Source organism: Rutilus rutilus (genome assembly GCF_951802725.1).
Source record: "Rutilus rutilus genome assembly, chromosome: 4".
NCBI lineage: Eukaryota > Metazoa > Chordata > Actinopteri > Cypriniformes > Leuciscidae > Rutilus > Rutilus rutilus.
The window spans coordinates 32,471,049-32,494,560 of record NC_140212.1 but is presented as its reverse complement, the minus strand read 5'-3'; the positions used below and the strand labels follow the sequence as shown (position 1 = coordinate 32,494,560).

At 39.2% G+C, this 23,512-nt stretch overlaps 1 protein-coding gene across 7 annotated transcripts in view; it reads left to right on the top strand.

The window, feature by feature from the left end:
- Positions 1-23,512, top strand: part of LOC311289697 (protein NLRC3-like) — an 81,553-nt gene that overhangs the window by 40,796 nt on the left and 17,245 nt on the right. For 6 of the 7 annotated variants that reach the window (XR_014627195.1, XR_014627196.1, XR_014627197.1 and 3 more), the window contains exon 8: positions 13,395-13,414. Coding sequence is in view for 1 of the 7 variants with exons in the window: in XM_084407921.1 (XP_084264047.1) it covers positions 5,889-5,935; positions 9,592-10,115 (571 nt within the window). In the remaining 6 variants the exon portion in view is untranslated. Of the gene's footprint in view, positions 1-5,888; positions 5,936-9,591; positions 10,942-13,394; positions 13,415-23,512 lie in introns of those variants that run through there. The other variant, XM_084407921.1, reaches the window with a different exon arrangement.

The window sequence follows — 23,512 nt, the reverse complement described above, 5'->3', positions numbered from 1 at the left end:
CGCACTCTGGTTTATGGCTGCTATAAATTTGACCTGCCACAAGATGGCGCTGTTTTCGACACTCTTGATGCCTCAAATCTTTTCCCGGAACAATCAGGGGAAAGCCTCATTGCTTCATGAGGCTTAATTTGCCCATCCCTACCCAATACAGTAAAACTGGACATTTTATTTGTGATTTGTGAACAGTATTTGAGAGAAATAGGCCTTTTGTGTACATAGAAAGTCTTAGATCTTTGAGTTCAGCTCAGGAAAAATAAGGGCAAAAACAAAAGTGTTGCGTTTATAATTTTGTTGAGTGTATATTGTCCTGCACCCCCACGATAAAGCCACTGAACAAAACACCATAGGCTCTCTGAGAGGTGAGTAGCGTCTGAGACAAAGAGAAGTCACAATTCTGACTTAAATCGCTATTCTAGACATTAGCATTATTAAAGTGTTTTGATAATGAAGGAATTAAATAATTTAGGCTAAATGTAGTAATATTTTGATAAAGAATTTTATTTTATTTTGTTGCTTTGGGGTAGGAACGCGAAACAAATTTTCCCGACAACGCCTTATCTGTATAGTGGTAGAGGGATCCTCCATAGGGAGAGACTAGTTGGCACTTCAGCACTGCGTTGTCATCGGTCCAGGCGAAGGTCCTTCGTCAGATCTGGATATGGCCTGGATCCGGCAGGCTGCAGGAAAACCTCGGGATAAACACAGACACTAAAATTAGCGTAGATGCCATTCTTCTCATGATGTAACGAGTACATCAGGAGTTATGGGAAGTGTTCCCGGTTCCGGCTGACCTAATCTATGCAGCCTAACATTAAATTATAGAAGTCTATAATGTATTATGTGAATGCTAGGTCAAAGAGATGTGTCTTTAATCTAGCTTTGAACTGACAGAGTGTGTCTGCTTCCCGGACAATGGTAGGAAGACTGTTCCAGAGTTTTGGTGCTAAATAGGAAAAGGATCTACCGCCAGCAGTCGATTTTGATATTCTAGGTATTAGTAACTGGCCGGAATTTTGAGATCGCAATAGACGTGACGGACTATAATGCGTTAAGAGCTCACTCAAGTACTGCGGAGCTAAACCATTTAGTGCTTTGTAAGTAATCAGCAATATTTTAAAATTGATGCGATGTTTAATAGGGAGCCAATGCAGTTTTGACAGAACTGGGCTAATATGGTCATACTTCCTGGTTCTGGTAAGAACTCGAGCTGCTGCGTTTTGAACCAGCTGTAGTTTGTTTATTAAGCGTGCAGGGCAACCACCCAGTAGAGCATTACAATAATCTAGCCTTGAGGTCATGAACGCATGAACTAATTGTTCCGCATTTGTCAATGAGAGCATATGGCGTAATTTAGATATATTTTTAAGATGGAAAAATGCAGTTTTACAGATACTAGACACGTGACTTTCAAATGAAAGATTGGTATCAAAGAGCACACCCAGGTTCCTAACCGACGACGAAGACTTAACAGAGCAGCCATCGAGTGTTAGACAGTATTCTAGATTATTACGTGAGGAAGTTTTTTGTCCAATAATTAGAAACTCTGTTTTTTCAGAGTTAAGAAGTAGGAAATTACGAGTCATCCAATTTTTTATATCCGCTATGCATTCCGTTAATTTTGTGAATTGATAAGTTTCGTTAGGTTTTGAAGAAATATACAGCTGAGTATCGTCAGCATAACAGTGAAAGCTAATTTCATGTTTCCTAATGATATCTCCTAAAGGTAACATGTACAAAGTGAACAGCAGCGGTCCTAGTACTGAGCCTTGTGGTACGCCATACTGAACTTGTGATCGATGAGACATCTCATCATTTACTGCTACAAACTGATAACGGTCAGATAAGTATGATTTAAACCATGCTAGTGCATTTCCCGTAATGCCAACATAATGTTCTAATCTATTTAAAAGAACGTTGTGGTCAATGGTGTCAAATGCAGCACTAAGATCGAGTAACACTAATAGCGAGATACAACCACGATCGGATGATAAGAGCAAATCATTTGTGACTCTAACGAGAGCTGTCTCGGTACTATGGTACGGTCTGAATCCGGACTGGAAATTCTCGCAGATATCATTTCTTTCAAGAAAGGAACACAGTTGTGAGGATACTGCCTTTTCTAATATCTTTGACAGAAAAGGTAGATTCGAGATCGGCCTGTAATTGACTAATTCTGTAGGATCAAGTTGCGTTTTTTTAACAAGCGGTTTAATCATAGCCAGCTTAAAGTTTTTTGGTACGTATCCTAGAGACAAAGATGAATTAATGATATTAAGAAGAGGATCTATGACCTCTGGAAGCATCTCTTTCAGTAGCTTAGTCGGCATAGGGTCTAACATACATGTTGTCGATTTAGATGATTTAACAAGTTTAGTAAATTCTTCCTCGTTCATAGCAACGAATGAATCAAATTTTTCCTCAGGGAGACTACAATGCACTGCCTTATGCGATACTGTAGTAGACGGTTGCATATTTATAATTTTGTCCCTGATATTATCAATCTTATAAGTGAAGAAGTTCATAAAATCATTACTGCTGTGTTGCTTGGAAACTTCGGTGCTTGAAGCTTTATTTTTCGTTAGTTTAGCCACCGTTTCAAATAAATACCTAGGATTATGTTTATTTTCTTCTAATAGGGTTGAAAAATAAGCAGATCTAGCAGCTTTTAAAGCCTCTCTGTAAGCAATCGAGCTCTCCTTCCATGAAATGCGAAATACCTCTAGTTTTGTTTTCTTCCAGTTGCGCTCCATTTTTCTTGCTGCTCTCTTAAGGGCCCGAGTGTGCTCGTTGTACCACGGCGTTGGACTATTTTCTTTAATCTTCTTTAAGCGCAACGGAGCAACTGTGTCTAAAGTGCTGGAAAAGAGAGAGTTAAACGTTTCTGTTGTAATATCAAGTTCTTCTAAGCTATCTGGGATGCTGAGATGATGAAACTGATCAGGAAGATTATTAATAAAGCAATCTTTAGTTGAACATCAATTAAATTTTTAACCTTAGATGGGTTAAAAAGTTTTTTGGATTTCCAAATTCGGGGAACAGACACAGTCTCTATACGATGATAGCTAGGTAAAAGAGGCTCTATGTGATGGGATTTATCTGACCTGGGTGACGCGAGGCCGCTAGAAGACAGTCGGTTTAGCCAGTCTGTCTGCTTCCTGACCTGAGCCTCAGATTGTCATGTTTGAGCTCTAAGACTATGAGCCATATTACTAGAGAGAAGAGCAGCACCATCCCAGGAGGGATGAATACCATCTCTTTTCAACAGGTCAGGTTTGCCCCAAAAACTTTTCCAATTGTCTATGAATTCTATATTATTAAGCAGACACCACTTAGACAGCCAACCGTTAAGCGAACACAATCTACTAACTATCTCATCACTCCTGCGAACAGGAAGGGGGCCAGAGCAAATTACAGTCCTTGACATCGTACTTGCAAGTTCACACACCTCTTTAATATTAATTTTGGTGATCTCCGACTGGCGGAGTCGAACATCATTAGTGCCGACATGAATAATGATCTTAGAGAATTTACGATTAGCATTAGCCAGCACTTTTAAATTTGCTTTGATGTCAGGCGCTCTGGCTCCCGGCAAACATGTGACTATGGTGGTTGGTGTCTCTATTTTCACGTTCCGTGTAATAGAATCGCCAATAACTAGGGCACAATCATTCTCAGTGGGTGTTTCACTGAGCGGGGCAAATCGATTTGTTATGGTAATCGGAACGGAAGAGTGGTTTTTAGATCCGCGACTAGAGCGATCCCTCACTGTCACCCATTTGCCCGGCTGCACAGGCTCTACTTCAGCCGGAACCGACTCATGTAAAGTGTTCACTATGCTATGCGCATCCAAAACATCTGAAGCTCTAGCACTCTTACTATCCTCAATTAAAGTTTGGATGCGTGTTTCTAATTCTGAAATCTTCTCTGTCAACCTAACTGTCTCCTTACATTTATCACATATAAATCCTATATTGCCGACAGAGAAGTCTATGCTAAACATGTGACATGAAGTGCAGGTGACAATAACAGGACAAGACATTACTCACCGTGTTTGTTGAGTGATTCTTACTCACCTGAGCTTTTATGAACTCAAAGGCGCGAGCGCGCGAGAGAAAAATAAATAAATAAAAATAGCTGAGCGCACGGGTGGCGCGTTAGCAGGCTAGCGAATTACTAGCGTGTTGTGCTAGTAGTAACGGAAGCTAGCGATGTCAGGTTAATCTGAGATGTTGGGTAAGCTGTATTTAGTAGTAGTATAAACAACTAGAAATTGTAGTAAATGATGGTTCAAAACAAGGAAATACGAGGCTAAGACGGAGCTTACAGCACCGAAGCAAACACACTCACAGCAGGCAGCGAGGCAGACAGGAGCAATCGATCAGAACCAAATAAATTATTTGATCTGTTTTTACATTTTAATTCAGGTTTTCACTCTTGGATTGTCCTTTCCTCACTGGGACGTGCTCATACACATGATAAACATGTTTGAGAAGATCCTCTGTACCTCTCGATTTTATATGGATTACATAATCAGATAACATTTATTAAATATTTAATCATTTAAAGCTTTAAAGATTTAGACATATTTCTTATTGTGACTGAGCTGAGGCAATTTTTGTGAAGCACAGTTCCCGGAGACAGAGACGACAGAAAACGTTTTGTCGTTAGCCTATTGTGTGTGTACATGAATAAAAGTTTACAGTTTTGAATGATGTACCCTTATCTGTAAGACCAAAAAATGGCGGAGTATATTAAGTTGTTTTAGCTTTTATGAGAAAAATTAATCCAAATGAAAGCACCGCCGCGTCTGTCGAACACTAATTCCACACTAATTTATTAGCCCGCCGAAGAGCCGAAGAACATCAAGGCCTCGGAGTTGACGCAGGCAGGTCAGTCCACCTCAGAGCCAGGAGCGGACCTGGACCTTATAGACCTGTGGTCCGTGGATCCTATTCCCACCCAATTCCCCACCCTCGCATCATCATCATCTTCTTCGCCGGTCGCGTCTGGAAGTCTTCTGCCCGTATCCCTGCCTGTTGTCCTCATCCCGTCTCCATCGCTGGTCACGGCCAGTCTCCTGGATCCGTCGGCACCACTGGTGTGGTCCGCCCGCTCTATCTGGACTCCTCCCTAGTTCCTCCCACCTTAAGCTCCACCATGGTTGGCAACTCCACCGACGACTCCTCATCACCATCCGTCACCTGCTCCATGCCCTTCACTTAAGCCTCCGCCTTCGCCTCCGCCTCATCACCACCTCCTGAGGACGCGCCTTTACGAGGGCGGGCGTAATGTCACAATAATGTTCTGTCTAGTCTGCACCTGTTCTTGTTAGTCCCTGATTAGTTCATCTTCCTCCACCTGTGTGTAGTTAGTTCCCTCATTTCATCCTGTGTATTTATACTCTCTGTTCTGTTCAGTCCCTTGTCGTTTCTTGTTTGTGTCTGTCCTGCCTGTGACAAAAAATTTAAATATAATATGATTATATATGAAAATATACATAACCGGAAGAATCGATACACTGCTTCGACCAGCACTTCCTGTAACAAATTCCGGTGTGATAAAGGCCTATGACCGTCTAAAGATGTACAACTAAACAGACAGAGCTGTGATGATAAACTAAGACAATACTTTATTATTTCAGTACTCATTTCTTGCTAGAAATCACATCAAATGTGAAAAAGTTAGTCAAAAACATACATTTACGCACAAACTGACCACCAACTGCAACTTACAGATGAAATTAGAAATCATAATTGAAAATATATTGTGATTAATCATCTTATAGCCCTGCAATGCTGTGTCTGTCACTAATATAGACAAATCTGTGTGTGTGTGTTTATGTGTGTGAGTGTTTTATGATTAACTTTCACACTGTGTGTGTTTTGTAGTGTGGATCATGGAGGAGAGATCAGGATTACAGCAGGACTACACAAGTGTATGTATACGCACACACACACACCACACTTACTCACAGACCACACCACCTAAGCTGGATAATGACATCATGGTTTTCTCCAGAGTGCCTATATACTGTATATAAATTAACTAAATAACTTTTTTACAACAAAAATGAACCATCACTGAACTTACTTAAGATGGACTATAATGCTTTTTTTCTAGAAACAAACTTTTTTACATTATTTTCCTTTTAACACTGTAAAGCTGCTTTGAAACAATATTGTAAAAAGCGCTATATAAATAAAGTTTACTTGACACACACACACACACACACACACTTTCATTTACACAACCTCACACTCTTTCTCTCTCTCACACACACACACACACACACACACACACACACACACACACACACACACACATTAATTTACACACAAACTCCCACTCTCACACATACAGACACTCACACACATACACACACACACGCTTTCATTAACACACAAACTCACACACACTCTCTCTCTCGAGTGAGTGGGTGGAGGCAGCGTGATCGTGAGAGTGTGGTGCGAAATGAGTTTCTGTCTTTTTTCCTCTAAAACTTTCTTTCTTTCTGTTTGATTATAGATGTTTTTGGAAGGAATTTTAAGGCTTGAGTCGTTGTGTAGAAAGAAAGTTTTTTGTGAGGTTATCAGTTGAGAACGGCGGCTTAAGGTAAAGTAGCATTTGAGCGACTCTCACGCAGCCATGGAGTTAAGATTGTGCCGGTGATGAATTGTTCAGTTGAAGAGTGTAGTCTGGCGGTTGGAAAGGCTGTCGGGTATGAGAGTATCATGTCAGCGTCACGAATGAGTAGTGCTGTCGTTATCTTTCTCGATACTCTAGTCTAGAGAAAGTGAATAGTGTGGTTCAAAGCAAAATATACTTTTATTTACCCTGGTAATGCCTTTGGTTCAGCCAGCAAGGAATATCACACTGTCAAATGTGCCCCATTTCATAAAGGATGATCTATTATTGGCAGAATTATCAAGGTATGGAAAAATAGTCTCTCAAATGAAAAAGATTCCCTTAGGCTGTAAATCACCTCTTTGGATGCGGACAAAGGGGGCATATAAGATGTGCATGTCCAGAGAAGACTGATGCTACTAATGTTGTAATTGCTGAGGATGGTGGTGGTCGAGGTGTAGTTGAAGAACAGTACAGGATAATGTGACAGAAGGTGAAAAAACAAAAGAAAATGTGGGTGAACAGGTGAATGAATTGAAGATAGAAGGAACGAATGGGGATGGGGGAGAAGTGCATGTTGAATGTAGTGATGTGGTTGAGGCTGTAGAGACTGTTCTAGAAGGAGAAGGTATGGAGAGTGAATTAGTGAATGAAGAAGAGGTTTTCAAAACCCCTTCTATTAAGAGGAAAAGGATTAAGACAAGATGCAAAGAACCAGGAATTGTGTCAGTGATGTCAAACATGATGAAAGTGAACATAGTAGGGCTGCACGATAATGGCTAAAATGATAATCACGATTATTTTGCTCAAAATTATAATCGCGATAATTAATCACGATTATTCTCATTTGAGAAACTAACGTTACAGAAAAAGAGAAGAGACAGTTAACAGTTTTGCACGAGTATTTGCGCAAAATCCGAGCAGATTTGGTTTAACACGAATTTCCCCAGCAAAGTGAGTAAACATAACATGCCAAATTGGCCAGTGATTTGACAGCGATACCGGGTGTTAATTTCAAACCATCAGACTTCATTTAACCAACTACAACTTCCTCAGACAGCAAGTCAATACAAATGGCATGATTTAACGTTAGATGAGCGCTTTGTGATGCGTCTTCATATTAGATCTTCTAAGCAACACATTTCGGTTGAAAATGAGACAAAGTAAAGATCCAGATCGCTCAGCAAATTCGTACTGCAAAGAAAAATAGTCTATTTGTTGATACACACTGAAAACGGGCAGTGGCTGTCGTTTTCAACTGATTCACGACACATGAAAACTGGTAAAAACTTAAACTTCAAAAAATAGAACAGTGAAACTCATTTAGAAACAGATTTAGTCACACAAACAGCACAAGTGGCTTGTGAAGAAACAGACTGGCTGTATAACAATTTCATGCAAACAGAATATCGCTGTGGAGATCAGTGCTTTTTCCGCAGTGTAGAGCGCGCGCGCGCGTGCAGGGTTGCCAGATTGCACCGATTAAGTAAACACAGGGAATAAAATGTAAGATAAAAGCTCTGTTTGGGTAATTTGGGAGATTTAAGCTATTCAGATCTGGCAACCACAAACATCAATGCTGACTTGTTTACAATGCAAGATAATGCAAATGTCTAATAAAAAAGCGTTTTCAGGATAAAAAACGAGCGGGCAAATATCGCGATTAAAATATGATTAATCGTGCAGCCCTAGAACATTGCACAGTGGATGATTCAGATAGAGGCAATTGACAGCAAAAATAGAGGAAAAAAAGATTGAATATTCATTTGTGAAAATCAGGGCTTTTGTGAAAAAAAAAAAAAAATGTACAGGTTGTGGATTATTTTTCTGCTCAGAGAATGTTTGAGTCAGTTGGAACCACTAATGAGGGGTGAAGGAACTGAACAATTCACTGTGCAAGAAATCTACAGGCTAAAAAAAGTGTGTTGCTAAACAGACAAGAACTACATACAAAATGATTGAAACAATTCTTTGTGTTCCTTCTTTTTGTTTTGTGGCAGTTTCTTACACTTTTACTTTTTTTTTTTAATAATTCCCAGCGATCATCGAATATTATTTTTGGTTGAAATGCCCATCCCTGCCATAAATGCACTTTTTGTTCTGATGCTGGTGATATTAGTTTCCCTCTTCTGTTCAGTGTTAACAGGTTGAGTTAGAACATACGTTATAATTTCTTATTATAATGCTCAGGTTAAAACTGAATTTATTATTATTATTATTATTATTATTATTATTATAATGTCCAGGGTATAATGGCTAGGTTAAAAACAGATATTATATTATATATAGTTTGTGATATTAGCTAACTTTGCGGCAAAAGCTCTGTTGGCTTTTATTATTTGAGAAATAAAAACTTCTGTTAAAGTTATGCTTTTTTTTTTGGCTTTAACCCCTGACTTCAGTTCATTTATTGCCTAATGCTCCTTTTTACATTTAAAAATATTGTGAAAATAATTTGCTTAATTAATAAAAGCACTTCACACACTATTCATTTGACCATATTATTCAATAACTCGTAAGCACATCACTCATAGCTACCAAACACCTTTTTGCATTTGTACTTTTGTAAATGTAAAAAAGTGCATTAGTTAATATATGAACTGAAGTTTAATAGCATTTGTAGATTTTCAAGAAGTGCATGATCACATGAATGGAAAGTTTAATAACATTTGTAAGCATTTTAATTTACTTAATCTGTTAATCATTATGTAATGTGTAATAAGTTATTTTGTAAACAAGAACAAGCACTTTAGCTAATTGAATATATATATTAACTAATGATACATTAAGCATTATATAATGTTTGTTAATGATTTATTAGTGAAAGCTATTATAAAGTGTTACACACTCACACATACTGTATCTGGTAAACTGTACTGAGACACTGCTAATATATTGAACATGAAGAGTTCAGCTATAATAATAGATCATACTGATCCTGATTCTGATGTGTTTTCTCTCCATCAGATTCCCATCAGTTCACTCTGGATCTGAACACAGTGAATAAACGCCTCCATCTGTCTGAGAGGAACAGACTGATTACTTACACAGACACAGATGAGCCGTATCCTGATCATCCAGACAGATTTGATGATGTGTGTCAGGTGTTGTGTAGAGAGAGTGTGTGTGGACGCTGTTACTGGGAGATTGAGTGGACTGGAGAATATGTGTATATATCAGTGTCATATAAGAGCATCAGCAGGAAGGGACGGGGTTATGAGTGTGAGTTTGGATATAATGATCAGTCCTGGAGTTTGATCTGCTCTTCCTCCAGTTCCTCATTCATACACAATAATATAGTGACTAAACTCCCTGTAAATTCCATCAGCAGTAGAGTAAGAGTGTATGTGGATCACAGTGCAGGAACTCTGTCCTTCTACAGCGTCTCTGACACAGTGAGCCTCATCCACACAGTCCAGACCACATTCACTCAACCGCTCTATCCTGGGTTTAATGTTGGTTATAAATCATCAGTGAAACTGTGTTTATGAATCAGAACAGATGGTAGAGAGATTCTACCCATAATGCTTTGAGCTGCATGATAAATCAGTGACTCTCACACACTGGCTTGACTAAATAATCCAAGATAAGAGGCTTGATGCAGAAAGACATGAACACATATTTAATCAACAGCAGCACAAAACATTAACATAAGACAATGAACATAAGATGACTGAGGGTTTAAATACACTAGATAACAAGGGATTGGGTGATGGTGATAAGTTGTCATGGATGGTTACAAACAAGGGTTACTATGGAAATTAACAAGACAGCAATGGTAACACAGGAACCAAAAACTGAAAACCAGACACAAGAAGACAACAGAAATTCAAAATAAGAGTCCATGAAGACCGAGACATACAGGTAATCATGACATTGACAGTGAGATGTTATAGAGTCTCTTACTTTCACTTCATTACATTAATACTACAGCTGAACTTCGGGTCGTGCGCTAGAGTTGTATTGGTTGAGTAAACGATGAGCTTTCTTGAAGTTTATATAATATACCCGATAATTATAATAAAAGTGAGAGAAAGTTTAAGGATGAGTGGTGGAAACAAGGCAAAGAAAAAACCTAGAAAAAACAGGCAAGTATACTAACAGAGAAGAGAGAGGAAACATGAGACAGAAGAAGAGAGAGACACAATGAGACTCCCTGCAAACATGTCTGGATGAACTCAAAACTGAATTTAAGACATTCAAAGAACGTATCAAAAGACAAATGGAGAGTGAATTTACAGAGTTTAAGGAAGACATTGAGTTAGAATCAACAACAAAAGAAAAACAGGAACTGAACGTCAAAGTCAAGGAAATTAAGACACAGAATCAAGAGAATGAATCAATCGCTCAGTTTGTTGATCAATTCCTTTGTAAATGAAGGATCAAAGTATCTCAATAGAAACCTGTGCGTGTTACTTTAACCTTATATCTGTGTTGTGCTTTTATTTTATTTTAGTTTAAATTCAGATTTATGACATTACAAATTACAGACATGACGTATGTAGTTGTCATTTGATTTACACACTTTATCATTTTATTATTATTGTCAGGGTTACGTTTAATTTTTTGTTGAGCTTTCTTACTTTGTTTCTGATTATTGTCAGCTGTTTTTATTTGTTAAGCCCTGTGTATTTATATTCCTGCTTCTGTTCAGTTTCGGGCATGCTAGACCAGCTCCTGTCTACTTGAATGGGGGAATCCAGAAATCTCAAAAACTGCTTGCAAAATCTATAGTCTTTGGTTTAGTACACCGCCTCAAGAGTGTCACTCACACAATGTCAGGACTGTCTGATGTTGAGTTTCATAATAAAAACCCTCTAAAACTTAAATATAACCTGTTGTGTATAAATTATGTTTTATTAACAAAGTTCGGGAGGAACACGTTCAAATGATCTATCCAATCATGTCATTCCAACCAGCTGTCAACAATCAGTAATCAACATGTCTAGCTAATCAGCATGAGTAGAGGTGTGTGTATGTATGTATATATATGTATATATATATATATTTATTATATGCAGTTGGCCCACCTATGTTCCTCAACAATTTTCAGCATCCCTCCACCACCCCTGTCTCCTCACACTCGCCTGGTTACTTTCCTAACCAGAAACTGTACTCTATCTGACTAATTGTTAGCTGTGAAGAAAGAATTTTTTCTATATTCTTTATTTATTTTAATAATTCACAGGATGCGTTTAGTGCTTCAGCTTGATCTTGCCCTGTACCACTTTCCTCAGGCCTTTGACAGCAAAGATCAGCTCAGTCCACCATTTCTTTTCTGTCGGCTGATCTACCTTACTTAAAGGATTAGTTCACCACAAAATGACATTTTTTACAAGATGTCCATGTCTTTCTTTCTTAAGTGGAAAAGAAATTAAGTTTTTTGAGGAAAACATTTCAGGATTTTTCTCAAAACAATGGAGTTCAATGGCAACCAGCATGTTGAAGTTCAAATCAATGCCGTTTCAAAGGGCTCTGAAGTGCTTCAAAGGGCTCTGCACGATCCCAGCTGAGGAATATCTGGCGAAACGATCGGTCATTTTCTAAAAAATGTTTTAATTTATATACTTTTTATCGTATCGTGCTGGTCTGCGACGCGCCATGTATTACGTCATCACGTTGGAAAGGTCACGGAGAAAAAAGAAGAAAATAATAATAATAAATTAAAACAAAGATGTCGGACGATCAACTGTTTTCACAATCCTCCTCCTCTTGAACAAAACTGTGCTGGGGGGACGAAGGGACGAGGCGTAGCCAGAGGAGTCCAGAGGTGAGGGAAGGTCGACGAGCAACCAAGGTGGATCCGGGGGGATGAGGGAGCCTGGTGGAACTGGGGAACTGGGGAACTGATGGGCCACAGTGGAGCTGAGGGAGGTAGGAGCCAAGGTGACGCTACTGGACCGCCGGGCTGAGGCGGAGTCCTGGTCGCGGGGGTCGGAGACCGAGACCGGGGATCCACCGAGCAGGCTGGAGCTGTAGGCCGGCAGACCAACAGCGACTCCACCTCCCCGAAGGTGGTTAGAGGAGCTGAGGGGCTGACAGGCAGTGGTGGAAGAATGGTTGAGAGGCTGGGTGGGAATGGGGGTGGAAGACTCAGGCTCGGGGAGAGGGAGGCATGACGTGAAGTTCCCTTGGATCTGGCTGTGTTCCTGATCGAGGCCTGACGCTCTCCAGACACCGTAGGATGGTCTCCCTTCAGTCCTGTGGTGTCAGGGAGGTCAATGAGATGGTTGAAAGTGTCCCCAATCAGAAACAAGGTCCTCGGGCTCTCGTCGTCTAGGGCGCTGGTGACAGACAGCAAGGCCGCAAAAGTCCAGGGCAAAGAAATAAAGTTCTGGCTCTCCTGAGCCAAGACGATCATTTTGACCCTATCGTCCATTTTGGGCGGTCCGTTCTTCTGTCACAGTGTGGTGCAGGCAGAAGAAGATGAAGAGTCAAAAGGTCAAATGCAAACTTTTACTTACAATATAATCCAACAGGTACAGACAGGCAGAAGATTCACACACACATAATAGGACTGAGAACAGACAAAGACTGACTGAACTGAAAGGAACTAAATACAAACACTGATGAACACTGAATAACAGAACACAGGTGATACAGTTGAACAGATAATAACTATGAAGACGACACGTGATGAGAAGACAGGCAGACAAGTCCAATGAAAACAAACTAAACAGAACACAACTGTGACACCTGTGACGCTGATACACACATAGATTTAGTGTGGATTTATTTTTCTTTCTGTTAATTATTCTCATCTTAAACAGGACAAACACACAGAAAAACTCCTGGTGAAGCGAGATCCATGTGACACACTATTATAAAGATGGTGTTTATTAAAGAGGAGAGTGAAGACATGAAGATTGAAGAAATATTCAAAGTAAAACACTGGTAAACTGAAGTGCATTGAAAAGACTCAACCAAACACATCCTATACGAGATATTTCAGATAGCCTAATATTTTACATTTTCAGAAAAGGATGCGAATACTCAACAAGTGAACCCAACCTCGGTAGTCAGAATGCGTAACCCTCATTAGATGGGCTCTTCCCGTAACACTGTGAAAACACTGCCTGTGTTTTAGAGCATTGAGTCCTCTTTAAAAAGAACTGATCTGAGAACCGTTGAAGTGGACCCATTTTGTGTTCATACTGTTGCGTTTTGGATAAAGTCCAGTTCAATGTTTGATGGCTGACTCTATGGCCTCCAAAATTTGATACCATTCATTTCTATTTTATGTGCCTCACTAACCAATATATTACCAATACATTGCTACAAATGCTGTTGAATGAACTTGGAACATTGAATACAGGGATTGCAATACATATTACAGATATTAGGCTTCTGTCACTTAAGATCTTCAGGAATGCATGGATCCAATATACTGATGCACATGCTATTTATTTCCCAAATGTTTACAACCAGTTTAGACAAAACCGACTGTGCCAAAAACACACAAGGTTCACAAAAACAGTTTAAGCACAAGAGACGCTAGAGAGAACATAGTTTAGTTCATGCGCTGTGACAGCTGGCTTTCTGGCCGAATCCAGAATGTGACCTGCCGTAACCGTTTTTTGCAGATTCTGATTTTCTTTCCAAGAACTATAATTGATAGCATATACAAACAAAAATCGACTTTTCTTCAATGCAACATTTTATTTTCATTAAAAAAAAACAACAACAACAACAACGTAAAAGGTCAGTAATAAAATAACAAATTGCAAACAACAGCACAAATAAATGCAATAGAATAAAGAGAGATATGAAATAAACATGACTTTAGATGTGCCTTGGACACTACACCCTACCCTTTGTGAGTGATGGCTGAAGTGAAGGAGAGGTGGCTTGTAGAAGGTGTGAGGGGATGTTGGCAAGTGGTTGGATAGCTGGAGAGAAGTTTAGAGACTTCTTCCTCTGTAAGAGTGGAGAAGGACGAGAGAAGATGGTCAGGTGTGTGTGTCTGGTATAAGTTCCTGAGTGCTTGAAGCTGAGAACTGCCTGCTGATTGAAGTAGTTTCATTTTGTGAAGAAATTTGAAGTGTTTGTGTGTATCTGAAGCAGTGTTGATCTTATGGAAAAAAGAAATCTTGGCAGAAAATGAGGAATCTCATTTATTTGAATCTTTTCAAATTCAGAATCTTTTTATTTGTGCCAGGAGTTCATCTTCCTTTTTATCTGTGTGAGTTTAGTGTGCACCCATCATCAACAGTAAATAATGAATTCTGCTGTGAATCAGCTTTGAAATGATCTGTATTGTATAAAGCGCTATAAAAAAATAAAGCTGAATTGACTTGATAGTTAATGCATTAATTAACAATTGGGGTAAAATAAATCAAAGTCTCTGTAAGAATAAATAATAAAATACTGTGACTTTAAATTAAATGTGATTAAATGGTGTCATCTGCAGCACAAAATTGTTACAAATAATTGGAATGGCGCATGATTATTGTGCCATTAATTACATAGACCGGTCTAATCAACTAAATTTGTACATTAATGCATTAACTATCAAACATGTAGTTAAGGCTACTGTTATTCATGCGTGAATCCTTATGACTTCAGTCATAGTTAAGGATAGCTCTTCGTTGATTCATGATTTGTTAATGCCTTCAATAATCATTAATCTATATTGAATTAAGTATTCATTTAGGAATTAGTACATGGCTATTCATGTACCCTTATAGTAAATTGTTAACCATTAAAATTATTAATCAATTAATAAAAAGTAGTTTTAAGGAAAATGCACAATATTCAACTCAAACAATCCTTTTTGTGTTTTGCTTATACTTGTCAAATGAGTTTAACAGACTGGAAAGGTCAACAAATTCAACACATATTTAGCAATTTAAAAAATAAATAAATAATAATAATACATTTTTCTAATGGAAAATGAAAATGTCTGCTTTCTCTGGGAGAATTTGGGATCTTTCCTGGCTTATTGTATCTGAAGACTGCAGGAAGAAAGCCCTCCATGAACAGGGTTGGTTGCCCCTGCCCTAGAAGATCAGTCTATAATTAACCAGATCGATTGAGGTATTTCTTTAGTTTTTAGGACATTTGAGCTGTGTCCTAAAGTAAAGACGGACAAACTCGGTCCTGGAGGGCCACTGCAGAATTTAACTCCAACCCAGATCAAAGTCCTGCCTGTAGCCTTCTAGTACGCCTGAAGACATTGATTAGCTTGTTCAGGTGTGTTTGTCATAACGTTTTCACTGTGCTGTATGTAAAATTAGCGTTACCTTGTCTTTATTTGAAAAAATACGATTACCAGCACGAAATGACCAGATTACTGAGTGCCCTGTTACAGTGTTTACCTTCTTTTTATTCACATATTCATATATTTCTAAACAATTACTTTGTGAAAAATACTGTAATAGGATTGCAAATGTAAGAAGTTGCCATCTAAAGTATAAAAGCATGTTTATTTAAAAATTTTTTTTATAATATTGATTAAAATAAATATATATAAAAATATCGGCTTTATATCGGCCATCGGCCACCCTGCTCTCTAAGATATCGGCATCGGCCATCAAAAAACCAATATCGGTCGACCACTAGTCACCACAAAAATGTCCAAGCCCGGATGCACACTAACCGGCGAACAAATCCGCATGTGCTGGAAGAGCCTGAAGGCCACGTATTTCCGAGTGCGGGTTTTCACTTTTATATTTTTTACAAGACGGTTATTTCTTTCAGTGATCGATTCCTTTTGAGGTGATGGCCACCCGTGACGCATCCGCCACGTCTGCTACACATACAGTCTATGCACAGCTTAAACTGTAAGTACTAGTCTTGGTTAAATTTGACAGCTCATATTACATTGTCTGTCTTAAAAGCACAACAAAAAATTAGACTGACATCTATATTTTGAGGTGTTGCTCCCTTGTTCTATTTTCTCCCACATGTGACAGTATTGTCAACATACATTTTTTTGAAAAATGGTGTTGGTTTGGCTGTGTTGGACTGCGGTGGAAAGGACTTCTCCACTTCTTCTCCTACTCCCTGCAAGGAAGAGCAGCACCGGATGTCCACCTCATCCACTGTGGCGGCAATGACATGGAGGAGGTCAGTAGCGTCCAGCTGGTGAATGTCATGAAGGAGGGCCTGCTCCAGCTTAAACGGTGGAAGGCTGGTGCCAATCCGGTGAAGCTTGACAAGGCTAGGAAGTTTGTTAACAGTGTTAAGGCTACATTTGTTCATAGCTTAAATGGTGCCATGATTGAGAACCCTCACATTAGACATGACAGTCCTGGGCTATTTTTGAAAGATGGAGTTTATTTCACACCTAGGGGAATATGAATTTTGAAGTGACAAGAAGTTCTGAAAAGTGACTTGCCACGAAAGCTGCTTTTAATAAAGAAAAATAACTGAACTGTAACTTCAGATATGGGGTGTTCAGTAGTCTTCATGTGGATGTGTGTGGATAACATAGGATAAGGTGGAGTACAAGTTAAACAAAAGGCTAAGCAAAGCAATAGGGTGCAGGCAACGGCAGAGAAGAACGAGCCATGAAGGAAGCTGGGACCAGAGCGCTCCACATCTGGAGGATGGATACTGGAATCACATCAACAGAAAATATGGGTACGGTTACTGACAAAACACACACACAAGCAGGGGACATCACACTTCCTACATGAGGGAAAGATGACAAGGTTAAAAAATACTGGTAGAATACATTCAGTATGGCCTGTCTTGGTTAAAAGCCCACTCACCACGAACAGGTGCAGGCCAGGAGTGGGAACATATAACACGGGACAAACATACAAGACACTACAAAACCACGGGGACAAGACATGAAAGAAACATATGACTGATACAACGCTGGAGAAACAATATACAATGGTGAAAACTGAGGGTGGGCGATAGGAACAAACTTAAATATAAACATTTCGCCCAGCCCCAATGAAAACAGCAATCAAAAAATTTATTTAAAGGCATTTTTTTTATAACATAACCTAAAATACTAAATTACTGTATTACATAACACTTCAATAACTCAATATCTATAATATAAAATCAAACTAAAATCAAACTCTCTCTATATATATATATATATATATATATACACACATACATAGAGAGAGATTTTTTTGTAAATATGTCATTAACTGATCCTTGACTTTGACACAGAATTCCAGAAACTATCTACAGAAACATTGACCAGGGAGGTTGCATATGTATTTCACATAATAGATGGCAAACAGATTAATGTGGACTCTAAGAGATATTGAACAGTCCTTCATGTGACACGGGAAAGCACATACAAACTATGAGATTAATCAGCGATATCTGTGTGGGTTAAGAAAGGCACCATGTATAAAGGCTCTATGTACATCTTACAACTGTGTTATTATTGTATGTTACTGTAGCATCGCAACATCCTATTATTTGCAAAATATTTTCATTATGATTTCAAAATGATTTATTTTCATTATTTGAAAGAATAGGTCCACTATAGAAAAATAAACGGATTGAAATCATACATTGCGCCGATATATTTGTTTTTAATCATCAACGAACACCACTAACCACTCGGTGAGTTGAACAGTTTTGAAAACGAACGTTAAGGGTTGTTTTAACCCTTTCGCACGTACGACCACACCGGTGTGATCAGTCTAGGCTGGTCCCTGGAGCACTGGTGTGATTAGAACGGTCAGTGCATGACGTGATCAACTGCTAAATTCAAATGTGCTTTCGCGCGTTGGCTGGCGCTGAGCCAGAGACAGGCGCGCTCAGCTGTCATATCTCACAACTTTTCAGTGTTTTCATCCACATAATGTTTGTTTTAGGTTTCAGACATATAAGTACTAAAAAATCCTTTCCATTATAATTAGTTTTATTCATATCAGATACACATTGTGTAAGTAACTTTAAAGTTTACTCTATTCTTCTCCCAGTTCACCTGCCACTTACTTTTATGTATTTCGGGAGAAGTGGATGAATTCACTTGTTGTAAATCCAACAGATCCGATTCTCTGAACTGCATCTGCGGCACAAACTAACATGGCGGTGCCCATCGCGCATACAGCTCAACTAACGCGATCGTTATAATGGTGTTCAAAAAACAAAACACTTCCACTTGCATATATTTGACAATCGGAATATCAGATATTTCATGCCATATCTAACAAATTTGTGAATATTTTGAATAAAAAAGGAAAAATGACATAAAGCAAATCATCATTCATTCAGCTCTGTTGTTGCTGCGGTGTGTCACGTGACAAGCAATGACTCGTCACCATGGAAACCATAAAGTGACACATTCTAAATAATGGTCACCTTGAAAAACTCACGCTGGGGGGTCAGCCAGAATATTTTAAATTTACGTGTGAAAGGGTTAAGGACATGTTTGTGCATGGCCATAGACTCCCATTCTAAAGCGGTCATGGGCAATTCTAAAATAGTCAAAAAGTCGAGACAGGAACCATTGTCAAAATTTCTTTGTCCACCACTCTTGTTCATCCAAAACAAACTACAAAATAGACTCAAAGTGTTAAATACCGGACTTATCCTTTAATGCTTTCATGACATCAAGGCTAGATTATTGTAATGCTGTTATGGGTGGTTGCCCTGCACGCTTAATAAACAAACTACAGCTGGTCCAAAATGCAGCAGCTAAAGTTCTTACCAGAACCAGGAAGTATGACCATATTAGTCCGGTTCTGTCAACACTGCATTGGCCCCCTATTAAACATCGTATACATTATTATCGTATACATATTGCTGATTACTTACAAAGCACTAAATGGTTTAGCTCCCCAGTACTTGAGCGAGCTCTTAACGCATTATAGTCCTTTACGTATTTTGTGATCTCAAAATTCCGGCCAGTTGATAATACCTAGAATATCAAAATCGACTGCTGGCGGTAGATCCTTTTCCTATTTAGCACCAAAACTTTGGAACAATCTTCCTAACACTGTCCGGGAAGCAGACACACTCTGTCAGTTCAAAGCTAGACTAAAAACACATCTCTTTGACCTAGCATACACATAACACATTATAGACTTCTATAATTCAATGTTAGGCTGCATAGATTAGGTCAGCCGGAACCGGGAACACTCCCCATAAATCCTGATGTACTTGTTACATCATAAGAAGGATGGCGTCTACGCTAATATTAGTCTCTCTGTTTATCCGAGGTTTACCGCAGTCCGCCGGATCCAGGCCGTATCCAGATCTGATGAAGGACCTGCACCTGGACACGACGACAACGCAGTCCTGAAGTGTCAACTAGTCTCTCCCCTGTGAAGGCCTCCTTCCCTTCACCTCTGTACAGATAAAACGTTGTCGGGTTCACGTGGCTACGCAGAAGCGGTAAATAATTTTTATTATAAATTTGTAAGGCCAGACAAGTAGTTTGTTGAGGGTTGGTTTGTAAAGAAGGACTACACACCTGCGCACATATATTCAAACACGCATACCTACTGTATAGACTAAACACATGATGCGCATGTGCAAGTCGTGTGCGTTTTCGCGGGTTTGCGTTTTTGAGGTTTGCGCAGAGATAAGCTTTTTTTCCAAAAATTTCAAGGCTTGCACCTTGGAATCTATTTCAGCGTTTGCGTTCTCGAGCCACCAGGCACTGTTTTGTGCGGATAAGCGGGCTGGAGTGCGCTGGAGTGTTTTCTGTTAGAACGGTGTCGTGTTAGCGGCCCCTAAGTTAATAACTAATGATCTTTGCAACGGAAGTGAATCAATTAATCAAAACTAACTTCAGCTGGACAATAACTTTATTCTAGAGCGGCTGTAAAGCCAAAAACAATCTCTGTTACTGTAATTTTCCTATTATCACTGTAAAGCTGCTTTGAAACAATTTATATTGTTAAAAGCGCTATATAAATGAAGGTGACTTGACTTGACTTGTCTCTTTCTTTTTCTTCCATTTTGAACCCACGGAAATGTGACTCTGTTTCTTCTAAAATACCCTTAGCACAGTGTTTAGTAGATGGCTTGATGAGTGCTTTGTGTCCTTTGCAAAGTGGGTTGCGGCTCTTTAGGACATCAAGGGCTGCATCAATTGTGTACAAGAATTGAACTGTGGATACTTCAGCTCCTGCTCACAATACTCAAGGGCATTAGCCTGCTGGGCTGCAAGATTGACCTTCATTTTCTGATTTCGCCACTGAATGTGGCGCCATTTTTAGTTTGTTACCAAGACGCAAGCCTTCCTTCTCGTAAAGCTTGTGGAGCTCCTCAATGTACCGCCACCTTATCTGCTGGCCATCTTCTCTTACCAGAACCTCAACTGTTGAGAACACTGACCGAAGAAGCTTGAGCATGTGACATGGATCCAAGAGTGCATCGACTTTTTGTGTGTGATCCTCAGGATGGAGAAAGTAAGTTCTCATGTCCATGATGCCTAAGTTAGCACCAAGCTCCCTGATCATTGCAAAATTTAGGGAGGGTCAATCACACGTCAAAGAGACAACCCTAATTCCGATTGCATAAAGAATCACAAGGCTCTCTTGGATGATGTTTGCTCTCTCTGGTCCTGTCATGCTGTTGATAAGAAAGTAAGCAATGGGAATCTTCCAAGACTCATTGATTGCAACAACCATGAGGACCAGTGCTTGTGTTGCCACAACATTTTCTATCTCCCCACTGCCGATGTCAACATAGCCATGAATTTGGTCCCCACCAAACTCAGTTTGCTTATGAATGTACATTTCATCCAAAATCAATGAGCAGACTGTGTCTTTTCCAACTTTCTTCTGCTCAGCAACATGACTTTTTAAAGCTGTGAATGAAGCAACAGTAAATCCAGCATCTGCAGAGATGTTACTGTACCAGTTTTGTATGGTCTGAGGATGAGGCAAAGCCAAGAGAAACTTCTCTCTCACATAGTCATAGGCCTTTGGAGAGTGAAGTGCAGAGTAGTTGCGAATTGCTTCAAGTTTTTGGAAAACACTGACTTTTTCTTCTTTTGGATTCTCTGAAAGATCTCCCAGGGAACATCATCCAGACTTTCAAGAAGAGAGGCGCATTCAGTTGAAATTATATGTTTCTTCTGAAGCCCTTTGATGACACCTTTCAAGGAAGAAACTATTGCCTTTAGTCTCCTTGTCTGTTGCCTTTTCAACCTCAGCTTTTGGTGAGCTACACATAGCTTGTCCTTTACTTCATAAGCTTTCCTTTTAATTGTTTTCGGAGACTCTGAAATATAGTAGCAGTGATCACTCAGAGAGCTACTATACTAGGCAGCTGTGCTGACATAAGAGTAAGAATGACCTGATGCTGAGTGTGCTCGTTTTCCACTCAGATTTGTGTTTGAACGCTGCTACACAAACCAACATCCTCACACACATTCACTGTCAGAGCAATGTCATCATGCACGACGTCTTGAGCAACAAAGGCCTGTTCAGATGTGTCTTCCATCATCATGACATTGCTCTGATTGGCAGCATGGCTGTTGGCACTACTCCCATTGTCTACATATGCAACCTCCTCATTACTATTTACATCTGAAATATGGATGCCACTTACCACCTCATTAATACTTACCAAGCATCTACTTTTCGGCTGTTGTTCTTCGCCCTTGGAGAAAAAGAAAAAGGTGGGCAAGGCGGTGTCCTTCAAGCATGTCCTTCCCTAATACAAATTACAAGAAACATAAAAAATATGACATTATTGCAGAGTAAATGGCTGTTATTCATAGCAGAGATGTATGTACTTAAGTTCTATTAATCTGTCTATCGCTAGTATGAATGTAAATAAACATCATAAAAGGTTCCCGTTATCAAAAATCCCTTAAAATGGAGCCTGCCGGAGGTAAAGGGGAAGATTGCTCCACAATTCCAGGAGCTACTACTGAGCTTCTTCTTGTCACAGCCACTTATTTAAACTTAAGGCCTTGAAATACTCACAGTGAAGGTCTTTTTTGTTCTTCGTTTAGGGGTAAACAAAGTTCGAAATAAGTGAGCAGTGATATACTGTTATCGAACATCTGACGCCGCCCACACTGCTGAGAGCTGAATATGTAAATATGTGCAGCACACTTTCCTCTCAATAACAACATAAACAACAAAATTGAGAAAACAGCAAGCATTTTTTGAAAAAAAGTACAAGAAAAGCATCTGATCATAGTAACATGGATATGTTTGCATGAGCTCTGTAATTCAGCACTCTAGTAAAGTCATTTCACGTTTATTTATATATCGCTTTATAGAATAGATGGCTTAAAATCAAGCAGCTTTACCGTATTAAACATGAAAAACAGTGTCAGTGTCTCATTTCATCAGAAGTACAACTTCATTTTCTACTATAAATCAGCTCTCCTGTGGGTAATACAAAGGTCTTTACCAGCCCGAGCAAACTTTTCCGGAAAGTTCGCTTTGGCAAGTTGTTTCGAACTTTCCAAACTCCAAAACGGGTTTGGCCTGATATTGTTCGAAATCACGTCACATCAGTTCGTTCATTGATTTTGCTTGAAGTCTATCAGGGTGAAATTCGAAAAATAGTTATAATAATAATTTGCAGAATTTCTTTTCATGTGTCCTTTGCAGTGTTGGGAGTAACGCGTTACAAAAGTAATGCATTACAGTAACATATTACTTTTTGCTGTAACGCAGTAGTGTAAGGCATTACTAATCAATTTTCAGTAATATTTTACCCGGTACATGCTCAGCAATACTTGCGTTACAACACACCTTTAGCCCAAAATTTAATTGTAAAAAAAAAAAAAAAAAAAAACGGGGGAAAAAACCAGCAAGACCGCAAGACATTAACGAATGAAAAATGCAAGTAAGTTATGACCTGTTTGTGGTAAGTCAATAGCCGCGTGTGGTGTCCAAGTTTGTAAATAAAGACTAAATGACAGCTTCTGATATATTTGTATGGCGATTTATTTCATTCATCTCCCTCTTGCTGGTGTACCTTTGTATTGTGT